Genomic DNA, 12,059 nt, shown 5'->3' with positions numbered 1-12,059 from the left:
CTCCCCCCTGAGGCTGGCCAGGGTGCCCTCTGGGGGTCCGTCAGCTTGCAGGGTGTCCCAGCAGGCAGCATGCAAGGCCAGCACCTTGAAGGAAGGTGAGGTGGAAAAGTGGGATGTGTATGTCGGGGTGTGTGTGTGTGTGTGTGTGTGTGTGTGTGTGTGTTAGAAGGGCATCAGCGGGTTAAAGTTAACAGCAGACAATGATGCAATCACAGAGCCCAAATTGAGTGCAGGTCGCTTTAAGAAAGGAGTAGTTGTAATCTGAAGCCTGCTGGCTGAAGGATTTGGGAGGCAGCGAAAAAGCCATCCTGCTGGCTGGGGCCCCCCAGTGTGCAGGCTCTGAGGGACCTAGACTGGGAGTGGAGCTGCAGCGCACCCACAGGTAAAGCAGCCCCTGTCTGGTATATGTGCCAGGGGAAGTCTGTGTGTCCCCCGGGCTGGGTGGACTAGGGAGAAGCAGGGGTACTCCAGGGAGCGGAAAAGAGAGGTGCAGAGGAGAGGAGGTGGGAGGTGGTAGCTTCTGCAGCTTGCACACTGGGTGAGTGGACGAGAGAGGGCAGATGGAGTGGGGTGGGGCAGAAGGTCAGGACAAAATTATCCCCAAGCCCCATTGCACCCATTAGAAATGAGGCTGGAAAGACTTTTGAATGAAGTGAGTGGGAAATAATAGAGGAGGCGGTGGGGGAAGCAGAGGGCAGTGCCACAGAGGGGCTCTTGAGCCCCTGAGGGAAGAGGGAAGGACGGGGCTCTCAGGGACCCGTGCTCCCACCTGGGGCAGTCAGGGAGGCAGCCCCTCCTGCAGCTCCTTTTTCAAAAGCAGCTGGCGCTGGTTTCAAAGATAACTTCCTAACACCGCCCAGCAGCTGGCCCTGCTGAGCCTGCCCCAGGGCTGGGATGGAGTACAGCCGGGTCCTTCCATCCAGCCCCCACCCATTCTCTTTGGCCAAATTAGCTGCAAGTAAAATCTGGAAGACCAATGGGGTTTTGGCCTCTTGCAAAAGATGACCGCTGTCTAGCCCAGCCAGTAGATGTTATTTGGGGGCTCGGTTGCCAGTGCTGGAGAGGAGGGCTATCCACACCCTTTCCGCTCCTGGGGGCAAACCACAGCAAGGAGCTAAACATAAGCTATGGGCTTCCCAGAAACCCCGTCACTGTCTGGCCCGTCCACCGGGACTTCAGCCCCCAGGCTGAGGGTTAGAGGGCGAGGGTGCGAAGGAGCTCTTCCTAGGGTTGGTCCTTCTGGCGTCTGGAGAGATACAACTCTGGGGACCCTGACCTGACTCATTCAGGCTCCACGATTGCAGAGGGAACACTGCCTGGGGGCTGGTGGGGTCACCATAGTTGGGCCAGGAGGGGAGCCCTCTGAATCATTCTCCCAGAGCAAGGGGAGAGGGAGGTGCCCTTCCCGGCACTGCCCACAAGGTCCACTGCCATGTGGCTTGAAGGCTGTGTGGTTCTGGGAGGAGGTGAAGGAGAGATTGTGTTTGTCTCGCACTGGATTTAATCTGAAACACATGTATTGGCTTTGAACACTTCCTTGTAGCTTGGAGGCAAGATCACAAAATCTCAGCTCCTTGTGTCTGTCTTGATTTGGGCAATGTGGCAGAGAGTAAGGCCTGACCTTGGCCTAACAGAGAGGATATCTGCCTCCTCCCCCACCTGATAGGACAGGAGTCTGACTTGGGTACTGCCCTTTGGACAGGATGGCACCATTGCCCTTGTCCCTGGCCAGCCAATGGCTGCCTGCTCCAGCCCACAGGACAAGCACCTTCCCCAGGGCTCTGAGTGCGGTCTGAGTGGCCCCTCATGCAGACCCCTGCTCTCTGCCCTCTCACTGCCCTTGTAGGGGGCTTTTAGGAATCTTTCCACTTCCCTCATCCGTAGGGTTTAGGGTGCGGGTTTGAAGAGACGGGATTAATACTACATTTAGCCCCAGGCCAGCTTTGGACCCATGTGCTCTTCCCTACCAGGTTCCCTCACCTCATCTTCAGTCCTCAGCCCACCTGCTTGGCGACAATGATCAGTCACAACCATCTTAATCAGGGACTCAAGAAGGCACCATTTTTGAGTGCATTTGAATTGTGAACTTAGTTTCCTTAAAAAACGATGCCAGGATGACCCTCGCCTTTTCCCTCCCCCAGCCAGAGGGACTAGAGCTGACAGCTTTTCCTTTAGCCTTGTCACCTATGCATCCCCCTGAATTTCAGTCTCTCAATAAACCAGCCTGCTGAAGTTCAGGAAGGTAGCTCCTGCCAGCTCTGGGTGGGGCTGGCTGGGTGGAGAGCAGCTTTAAGCCTGAGTGGTGTTAAGGTCTCTATTTTGCACTGCAGAAAGCTTTTCCTGTTGTTTTAACGGAAGATTCTGCCCTGAGTGGCAGGGGTAGACATGTGGAAGAGCAGCTGGCTAAGAATACAGGGGTGGTAGAACTCACACTTTGAGATGTCAGCCTGAGATCAGTGTGCAGAAAGAAAGCCAGGCTGCTTTCCACCGGCAATCCAGCCTTAAGCTGAGCAAACTCAGGAGGTGGGTGACCTTTTCTTTGTTGCCTTTCATGCTCTACAACGTTGTCCAGTGGATTATCAGACTTAATTGTAACGACTTTAGCCAAAAATCACACATTGTACTCCAAACTTTCCTGATCCAATGTGTTCTAGGAAGTCAGAAAAGTGTGCGTGTATGTGTATAAAAGAATATTGAAGGAACCCAGGAAATCCTTGGCGTGTGTGTGTACATGCTGTGTGCACATGTGCATATGCTGTATGTGTATATAGAAGGATACTGAAGGAATTCAAGGAACCCCTGGCTTCTGTGTGTATGTGTGTTTTGCAGGAGAGGGGAGCAGAGGCAGGAGAGTCAAAGTAGCTGAGATTGTAAATTCCTGACTTGGCAATATGGATGGAGGGAGAAAATGGACTAGGCAAAGGTCCTGGATGCTGAGGCCTTGTCCTACTTTCTAACCAGAAAGCCTCTCGGGAGATCCTATCTGAACCTCGCTGGTTGCCTTTGTCCCCTGCCACCCCCAGATCCTGACTCCAGGGGTAAGCTCATAGATGAGGTGAATGCAGCAAGGCCAGAGGGGTAAGGGATGCTGTAGCCGATGGTGCCCTGGGTCCAGATTTCAAAATTTTACCTTGTGGTCAGAGCAGAGCCTGGGCAAAGGAGGGCACTGCTAAGAGGTACGTTGTCTTACTGAGAAATGAGGTTTTTTTTAACCTGGAGAAAGGAAGGTTCTGGGGGCTTTTAAGAGAGATTTTCCGAAGAGGGTGGTAGGGAGAAGGGATATGGCTCACAGGGGAGAAATGGGGCCAAAGGATCCAAGTTACAGGGAGGGATATTTTGGCTCAGAGGTCATTTGAGACCCTGACCTGTCTCTGGAACAGGTAAGTGTTCTTAGGGCACTATCTAATTTAATTCTCATAACAATAGGTAAGTACTATCTTATCTCTGCTTTATGGGAGAGAAAATTGAGATTTAGAGAGCTTTTAACAGGACCTGTGGTATAAATAGCTACCACTTACTTTTTGTATTTCTGGGGTTCATTGGGAAGCCACTGTCCCACTTGATACTACATGCTGCTGCCAGGTAGGGCCCCATACAACAGTTTGAAATGGAAAAAACAGGCATGTGCTGCAAATTCCTGTTTTTACAGGGTATTGTATGAGGTAGTGCTGAATCATTGAGTTTCTGGTAGGAAAAACATGAATTTTGAAAATTTTTATTTGGTACACATATGTACCTCTGGACTCCGAGGGTACGTACAATTTGTGGAATGAGGCATAAAACAAAAACCACGTTACCTACCAAACATTCAGACACACTCAATGATTCAGCATGCCCTCCATTACTGAAAACACATATTATTAACAAAAAATTAACAAGAAAAAATAATTAGGTCACAAAAGGGTTAAGAGGCCAAACTGAGATTTGAACCCAGGCTGTCTGGCCCTACACCCTGCACTCCTAACCATGAGAGTAAGAGCTCTTAAAACAGAATTGCTGAGAAGGGAATGTGCTCGCTTAAGAGGCCACAAGTTCCAGGTAGCTGGAATTTAAGAGTTTGAAACTTCTTGGGGATAGCAGTGGCTGGCCCAGACGCCTCCATTCTCAGCCTTCTATGATCTATTCACGAGACCTGGGTTACTAGACACTGCCCAAAATTCTGTTAAATGAGCTGTTCGGCCCCTCCAGGGAAAAGCCTGCTTATGCATTTGTGCTAGGCCATGCTCCCTACAGAGACACACCAGTGGACTGCCACTGCTCTGGGGCTTCAGGTAGGAGGGTGGGGCCCCCTGACAACAAACAAGGGATAAAAGCCCCAGCCTGTTATATGACTGTGGGCAAAGAGGCAGGTGGAGAGAGGGTGAGGACCCTGCTGGGAGGGAGGGATAATCAACTGAGGGTCCACTTTCAGGCTGGGGAGGCTGGAGAAAAGGTGACCAACCCTGGCAATCCCAGCTTCCTGCCCAGGGAGGCCCAGTGGCAGGCACAGGCTGGTGGGTGAGGGAAGTAGCCACTGCCTCTCGCTTCTCTTGCAGGCCCAGGATGCAGGCCCTCATACTGCTCCTCTGGACTGGAGCCTTCCTCGGGCATGGCAGCTCCCAGAACACCGGCGGGAGTCTGGAGGAGGTCAGTGGGCGGGGCGGAGTGGCTGCAGCAATCCCAACCCTCCATAGCAGACAGGACAGGGAGTCCGGCAGCCAGGTTCCAGGCCTTTGCATCTAGGCCTTGGTGTCTCCATCAGCAAAACTGAGAGAAAATGTCTTGCCCTGCCTTTCAGAGAGCATGGTGGAGACAAGAGTAAATTCCACAACAGTGAAAAGCAAGAGGACTTCAAAAGTCCAGGGCTATTCCTTCAGTGAAGACCTTATCTCATTATCCTGCACTCCTGTGGGTCCTTACTGAGTGGGCAGTATCTGACACTGACCGGGGTACAGGAGAGGATGTCAGAGGGGGACATACCTCCTCCCTGCCCAGAGAGAGAGCAGTCTGGGTGTGAAGGCAGAGTCAGACACTTGGAGGGAAGTCCAGGCTATGTGGCAGTGGTGGGTAACTGTCACATGAGGGACCAGGGCAGCTGGGACACAGCTGCTGGAGCCCTGGGCTTTGTCCTGAGTTCTGAGTTTGAATTTTGGCTCTACCTCTCACTAGCTTTGTGACCTTAAGACAAGCTGCTTTGACCTGGGTCTCCATTTCCTTATCTATAAAAATCTGTTGCTGTCTAGTCGATTCCGACTCATAGTGTCCCTACAGGACAGAGTAGAACTGCCCCAGAGGGTTTCCAAAGAGCGCCTGGTGGATTCCAACTGCTGACCTTTCGGTTAGCAGCCGAACTCTTAACCACTGCGCCACCAGGGTTTCCTTATCTCTAAAAGTGGATAATAATACCCATCCTTACAGGGCCATTGTGGCCATTCCCATTCATCTATTAAATACCTTCTCTGCAGGTCCTGGGGATGAATGGAAAAAGAAAGCCCCAGTTTTTGCCTTCAAGGAACTCAGTCTTTTGGGATATTAGAAAAACACATCAACAAGTATGAAATGAAGTAACTCAAATGGAAAGGGCCAGCACAGAGCCTGGCCAGCACATGGCAGGTGGTTAAGAAGTGGTAGCCGACTCTGAGAAAAAGGTCAGAAAATCAAAAGGTCCTTCAGTTTGGGGTGATCAGGAAAATCTGATGCAGAAGGTAATATTTGATCAGGGCCATAAAAGACAGGGAGATTTTTAAATTGTGCTTTAAATGAAAGTTTACAGCTCAAGTTAGTTTCTCATATAAACATTTATACACATACTGCTCTGTGACCCTAGTTGCTCTCCCTATACTGTGACAGCACACTCCTCCTTTCCACCCCGGATTTCCGTGTCCATTCAACCAGCTCCTGTCCCTTTCTGCCTTCTCACTTTGCCTCTAGACAGGAGCTGCCCATTTAGTCTCATGTATCTACTTGAGCTAAGAAGCGTGCTCTTCATGAGTATCATTTTATGTCTTATAGTCCAGTCTAATCTTTGTCTGAAGAGTTAGCTTCAGGAATGGTTTTAGTTTTGAGCTAACAGAGAGTCCAGGGGCCATGCCTTCCGGGGTTCCTCCAGTCTCAGTCAGACCATTAAGTTCTGTACCCTACTTTTCTCCTGCTCCGTCAGGGACTCTGCTGTGTTCAGACAGGGAGGTTTTGATGGAGGGAGGGCATCTAGGCAGAGACCCGGAAGCAGTAAGCAAGGTTGCCTGGCGTGGCCTGTGTGTGTGGGCTCCTCTCCGTCGGTGTGTCACAGGCCGGAGACTCACAGGCCACAAGTGTTTACACCTGGCCAGGTAATCTCTCTCCTGGGCTGCCTCTCCCCAGCAGAGACCTCATGCTCCATCAGGGAACACAAATTCATTCTAACCTTAGGCTAAACTCACTGTAATTAGGAAGGACAGTCTGAGGCCAGACGACAATCCCACTTGAAGCAATGAGACGCGTTATTAACTGTGTAGCTCCACTGGTCCCTGCACTCAAATCCAGGACTTCCTGTCTCCCGCCAGGGCTCCCCAGCCCCTGACACCACAGGGATACCAGTGGAAGAGGAGGATCCCTTCTTCAAGGTCCCCGTGAACAAGCTGGCAGGGGCCATCTCCAACTTTGGCTATGACCTTTACCGTGTGAGATCCAGCATGAGCCCTGCTGCCAACGTGCTCATGTCTCCGCTCAGCGTGGCCACGGCACTCTCTGCCCTGTCACTGGGTGAGTTCTCACATGCAGAAAGCCCCAGAAGCCTAGGGCTGCGACAGAAATGAAGAAGCCCCACTGGGCCACTGCACGTACATAGCTCTTTGGGCCCTAGAGACACTTCGCCTCACGGAAGGGTGAGAGGCACTGAGAGACTGGGCCTAGTGGGGTCCTGACTTGTGTGAGTGGGCGCTCAGAGGCCGTGTACACTCAACTTCCTTGTCCCCTGGGTGGGGGCTGAGCACTGCTGATGCTGGTATGTGGCTTTGGGGGCCACTTAATGACACGGTGACTTCAACATTCATTCATTCATTCATTCCTTAAATGAGCTTCTACAATGCACCAGCCGCTGGGCTAGGCCTAGGAGCTTTAACCATGTACAAGCAGACATGGTCTCTGCCCTCACTGGGGTCACAGCTGGATTCCCAGGGGAGATAGATAAACAGGTAACCACAAGAGTCTGGCAAGTGCTGTGATGGGAGAAATATAGGGACTTGTACCCTCACTCTCACCTTTACATCTCTCTCTGAAGTCTTTAGTCTACTTTAGGAAAATTCTTAAGAATGGAGTAGTGACTTCAAATTCCTTGCCTACCTAGAATGTCTCCAATATCAGCCCACTCAGGCTCTCCACAGACAGAAAGAATAAGCATATAGCATCTCCTGTCCCAGGAGCAGGGCTATTTGAGCCATGGTGGGCAGTTATCAAGGCTCACATCCTTGTCTCTTGGGCAGGAGCGGGACAGCGAACAGAGTCCACCATCCACCGGGCTCTCTACTACGACCTAATCAACAACGCAAACATCCACAGCACCTACAAGGAACTCCTTGCCACCGTCACGGCCCCACAGAAGAACCTCGACAGTGCTTTCCGGATCATGTTCGAGAGGAGTGAGCTGCCTTTCTAGCCTGGGCTGCCTGAAGAGTGTGGGGCTTTATGCTCCACGCTGGCAGTTTCTTTCTAAACAATAGCCTGTGTATGCTCAGGCCAGGCCTGGCACTGGTGGGCAGGAAGGGGCCCTGTGAGCCCAAAGAGGATCAAAAAGAGGAAGTGGGCTTAGTGAAAGAGGAGGTGGACGGGGGCGGGGGAGGGCAGTAACGTGAAGAGAAACAGCAATGAGTGAAATCTGTTATTCCCTGTTTGGTGCCTGGGGAAGCTAGCATGAAGTCCGGCATTAAATCCTGGGAAGAGGCTGGACAGGAAGTCAGGGTCTGTTGAGTAGTCAAACCAGAGCCTGAGCCGGGCACGCTCTCAGAGAGGATGCTGGTTTACCTCTTGTGCATCAACCTCTGTCCTTCTTCCCAGAGCTGCGGATAAAAACGAGCTTTGTTTCGCCACTGGAAAAGTCATATGGGACCAGGCCCCGATTCCTGACTGGCAACCCTCACGTGGACCTCCGGGAGATTAATAACTGGGTGCAGGCCCAGACGAAAGGGAAGATTGCTAGCTCCACAAGGGAAATGCCCAATGGAATCAGCATTCTCCTTCTTGGTGTGGCTTACTTCAAGGGTGAGGGCTGTCCCACTTCCTTTTTGGCTGGGGGTGGATGGTAGGCACCAGAGAGGGCTGGGCAAGAGGAGAAGTTAAAGACCTTGCCTGACATGAATGCGGGGGCAAAGCCAGGGCAGGAACCGAGAAACACGCTTGCCTCAGAGAGACCCGCTTGTCACCACGTCTAAGAAATTGGCAAATATTTGATAAGTGACTACAAAGTATAAAAGACTTGTGGACAAAGAATAGCAGAGAGGGAAAGAGAACTTATACTCGAGTCCTATTGGGGCCGGGCACTGTGTTAGATTTCTGGCTTTGGAGTCAGACAAGGTTCTGGTTCCACCTCTGCCGTTACTCGCTGTGGAAGCCCGCACAGGTTTCATTAATGTTTCTGGGCCCATTTTCTCATCTTTAAAGTCAGGACAAAAAACCTGCTTCATAGGCACTTTGTCTATGTTGTTTCTCTCTTCACAATAACCCTAGGACTGGGCCTGGGACACAGCTGGAGCTCAAGAAATGATTCCTAGTTATCTAACAACACTCTTCTTCTAGGCTGTGGTGATGTGCCCAGAGATCACAGCCCTAGTTTCATAACAGTCTCATTCAGATAAGGCCTTGGAGGGGTTTTTTGGCAACCTCCCCCTAAACTCCTAGAGAAAAGCCAAATGGTTTCCTACTTCAACCACTGATTTCCAGTGACTGGAAGTAGCAGCTACAGACCCGTCTTTTGAAGGCCACACTAAGCTAAATGAGCTTGGTCATCAGCTCGCTAGTCACTTCACCTCTTTGGGCTTCAGCTCTCTCAGTTATAAGATGATCCCTGAGGTTCCTTTCAGCTCTGACATCCTTTGGTTCTGTCTCCCAGAGATGCCACTGTAAAAGTGAACCCCAGTTTATCTTTCTCACAGGCTGTTACAGAACTTGTCTAATCCAGAGTTAAATAAAAAAAACAACATATTTCCTTCTGAATTTGCTTGTGGAATGCATCCAGGGTCCTAGAAATATTGTGGCCCAAACCACACATTTTGAGATAGAGCTACCACCTGATGTGTCAGGGCCAAATCAGATTCCTTTAGCCAGTTTTCAGCAACAGCATGGTCCCACTGCCTTTTTGGTCTCTGCGGCTCAGGAAACTCCATTTATTTCACTCCAGGGCAGTGGGTAACCAAGTTTGATACCAGAAAGACCTCCCTCGCAGATTTCCATCTGGATGAAGAGAGGACCGTGAGAGTCCCCATGATGTCAGATCCTAAGGCTGTTTTACGCTATGGTTTGGATTCTGACCTCAACTGTAAGGTCTGTAGGGGCAGGGTGGGTGGGGGGAGAGGACAAGGAGAGGCAGAATGGTGTAGCAGAAATAGAATGAGCTTTGAGATCAGACAGTTATCTAAATTTTACCTGCTGTGTGACTTTGAGCAAGCCAATAACCTCTCTGAGCCTTTCCTCTTCTTAAATTGGGAGGGGGGCTAGTTATTGAAATGGCTAAGGATCCTGTTACAAGGATGAACAAGGTAATGTGAAATGGGTCCTCAAGAGTAGGCACTCAAATGTTGGTGTTCTTTCTTTCCTTTTCCTCTTCTCTTCTTTTTCTTTTTTAGAGATCTTTTATTTGTAGAATTCAAAGCTAAACTCTGGAAAACTGTCACAAACTCCAAATTGCTGGCATTCTGTCTTTCATGTGTACTTGAACTCTTTCAATTCTAAGTCAGGGCATGGATCTCTTTGAAAATCTGACAAAAGCTCCTGGAACTCTCTAGACAGTTGCCCTGTGCGCACATGGACATTTCCGCGTATGTTTTCAGGGGGGTCTTGGGACCCCTGACGTCATTCTTTCTATAGACCTCATGTTAAGAACTTCTGCTCAAGGACCCATTTTATTGCTGCTTCTGTACCCAATGCCCCACTTCTAGTCCAGTGCTCTGTACATAACACACGATTAGTAAACGTTGGCAGACTGACCTTGGGAGAAAACACAGACCTGCGCTTCAACTCTAGCTCTTCAGAACCACAGGAGATAGTTCTTGCAGCAGATAACTTCAGTTGGCATTAGGCTGCGGTAGGAAAAAGCAACAGCAGACTTTTTGAGGGAACAGCAGGAGATGACTGGCTGCCAGAAAGCAATAGCCTAGAGGGGCAATTCTTAAATAGATTAGGGTCTAGGGGAAAGCAAGAGCCCAAGGCCCCACCACGGGAGACAAGGCATCTGTGTGTGTGTCCAGGCCCTGGCGCTCTAAAGGACTAACCCATGTGCTTCCTTGCTGTTGTTTCAGATTGCCCAGCTGCCCTTGACTGGAAGCATGAGTATCATCTTCTTCCTGCCCCAGAAACCAACCCAGAATTTGACCATGATAGAAGAGAGCCTCACCTCTGAGTTCGTTCATGATATAGACCGAGAACTGAAGACTGTCCAAGCAGTTCTGACCATCCCTAAGCTGAAGCTGAGTTATGAAGGCGAAGTCACCAAGTCCCTGCAGGAGATGAGTATGTCTGCAAGATCGTTTGTTGGTGGGAAGGAGGACAAGTCTTTGAGTCTTCCCCTCACTAAGCAGAGCTCAAGAGCTCCATGGGGTTTGTCTTAGTAATCTAGTGCTGCTATAACAGAAATACCACACAAGTGGATGGCTTTAACAAACAGAAATTTATTCTCTCACAGTTTAGGAGGCTAGAAGTCCAAACTAAGGGTGCCAGCTCCAGGGGAAGGCTTTCTCTCTGTTGGCTTTGGGGAAAGGCCCTTGTCATCAATCTTCCCCTGGTCTAGCAGCATCTCAGTGCAGGGACCCCGGGTCCAAAGGACGAGCTCTGCTTCCGGGGCTTTTTTCTTGGTGGTATGAGGTCCCCTTCCTCTCTGCTCGATTCTCTCTTGTATCTCAAAAAGAGATTGACTTAACATACAACCTAATCCTGTAGATTGAGTCCTGCCTCATTAACATAACTGCCTCTAATCCTTTCTCATTAACATCATAGAGGTAGGATTTACAACACATAGGAAAATCACATCAGATCACAAATTGGTGGACAACCACACAATACTGGGAATCATGGCCTAGCCAAGTTGATACGCATTTTTAGGGGACATAATTTAATCCATAACATTGTAGAAGGGAGGCCATGGATGGTTCCTTAATTCTAATAGTGCTGGAGGGGGAAGACTGAACTGCCTTCCTTTGAACACTCATTCTCCAACCCCATGATCATACGTCCTATAGCAGGAGCTAAGAACACTGCTTCTTCAAACAGGTGTCTGACCGGTTTCTAATCTTAACCTTAATGCTGTGTGCTCTTGGGCAAGTCACTTAACCCCCATGAAGCTCAGAGCTCTATATACTTCACAGAAAGTTGAAAGCTGTGCTTTATTCCCAGCTTGCTAGCCTTCTTGGGAATCGGGATTATATTCTTTCTTGGGGTTTAGGATAAGGCAAGGCTTTAATGGAAATCTCTCTCAATCTCTGCAGCGCTCCAGTCCTTGTTTGATTCACCAGACTTTAGCAAGATCACAGGCAAGCCCATCAAACTTACTCAAGTGGAACACCGGGCTGGCTTCGAGTGGAATGAGGATGGGGCAGGAACCGCCCCCAGCCCTGGGGGCCAGCCTGCCCGCCTCACCTTTCCCCTGGACTATCATCTTAACCAACCTTTCATCTTTGTACTGAGGGACACAGACACAGGGGCCCTTCTCTTCATAGGCAAAATTCTGGACCCCAGGGGCACCTAATGCTCCAGTTTAATGTTCAAATACCCTGGGAGAAGAAAGCCCAGGGGGACGGCAGGTTATACATTACATGAAGGCTGCCCCTATACTGTTTCAGTGTATACTTTGCAATAAAAGAGATTTAGCTTTAACTTTTGTTACCTTGTTCTTCCCT

At 50.0% G+C, this 12,059-nt stretch overlaps 1 protein-coding gene across 2 annotated transcripts; it reads left to right on the top strand.

The window, feature by feature from the left end:
* The first annotated feature begins 2,293 nt into the window (after positions 1 to 2,293).
* Positions 2,294 to 12,045, top strand: SERPINF1 (serpin family F member 1). Of its 2 annotated transcripts, XM_023731166.1 has the most exons (9): positions 2,294 to 2,523; positions 2,830 to 3,038; positions 4,536 to 4,626; positions 6,522 to 6,720; positions 7,440 to 7,595; positions 8,011 to 8,214; positions 9,350 to 9,492; positions 10,467 to 10,677; positions 11,649 to 12,045. In XM_023731166.1, the coding sequence occupies exons 3-9, from the start codon at positions 4,543 to 4,545 to the stop codon at positions 11,906 to 11,908; spliced, it is 1,257 nt and encodes a 418-aa protein (XP_023586934.1). In that variant the 5' UTR covers positions 2,294 to 2,523; positions 2,830 to 3,038; positions 4,536 to 4,542; the 3' UTR covers positions 11,909 to 12,045. The 2 variants fall into 2 exon arrangements, with proteins under 2 accessions (XP_023586934.1, XP_023586933.1); XM_023731165.1 differs by lacking the exon at positions 2,830 to 3,038.
* The last annotated feature ends 14 nt before the right edge of the window (positions 12,046 to 12,059 follow it).

The sequence above is a fragment of the Trichechus manatus genome, unplaced genomic scaffold (assembly GCF_000243295.1).
Source record: "Trichechus manatus latirostris isolate Lorelei unplaced genomic scaffold, TriManLat1.0 scaffold00040, whole genome shotgun sequence".
Classification (NCBI taxonomy): domain Eukaryota; kingdom Metazoa; phylum Chordata; class Mammalia; order Sirenia; family Trichechidae; genus Trichechus; species Trichechus manatus.
The sequence above is the reverse complement of the archived record's forward strand: the minus strand, read 5'-3'. Positions and strand labels throughout refer to the sequence as shown.

Excerpts from the sequence above, each read along its gene's own strand:
- SERPINF1 (XM_023731165.1), top strand. The coding sequence starts at position 4,543 with ATGCAGGCCCTCATACTGCTCCTCTGGACTGGAGCCTTCCTCGGGCAT. Across the intron at positions 7,596-8,010 it reads CCGGATCATGTTCGAGAGGA|AGCTGCGGATAAAAACGAGC; the intron begins GTGAGCTGCCTT and ends CCTTCTTCCCAG. Across the intron at positions 10,678-11,648 it reads CAAGTCCCTGCAGGAGATGA|CGCTCCAGTCCTTGTTTGAT; the intron begins GTATGTCTGCAA and ends CAATCTCTGCAG.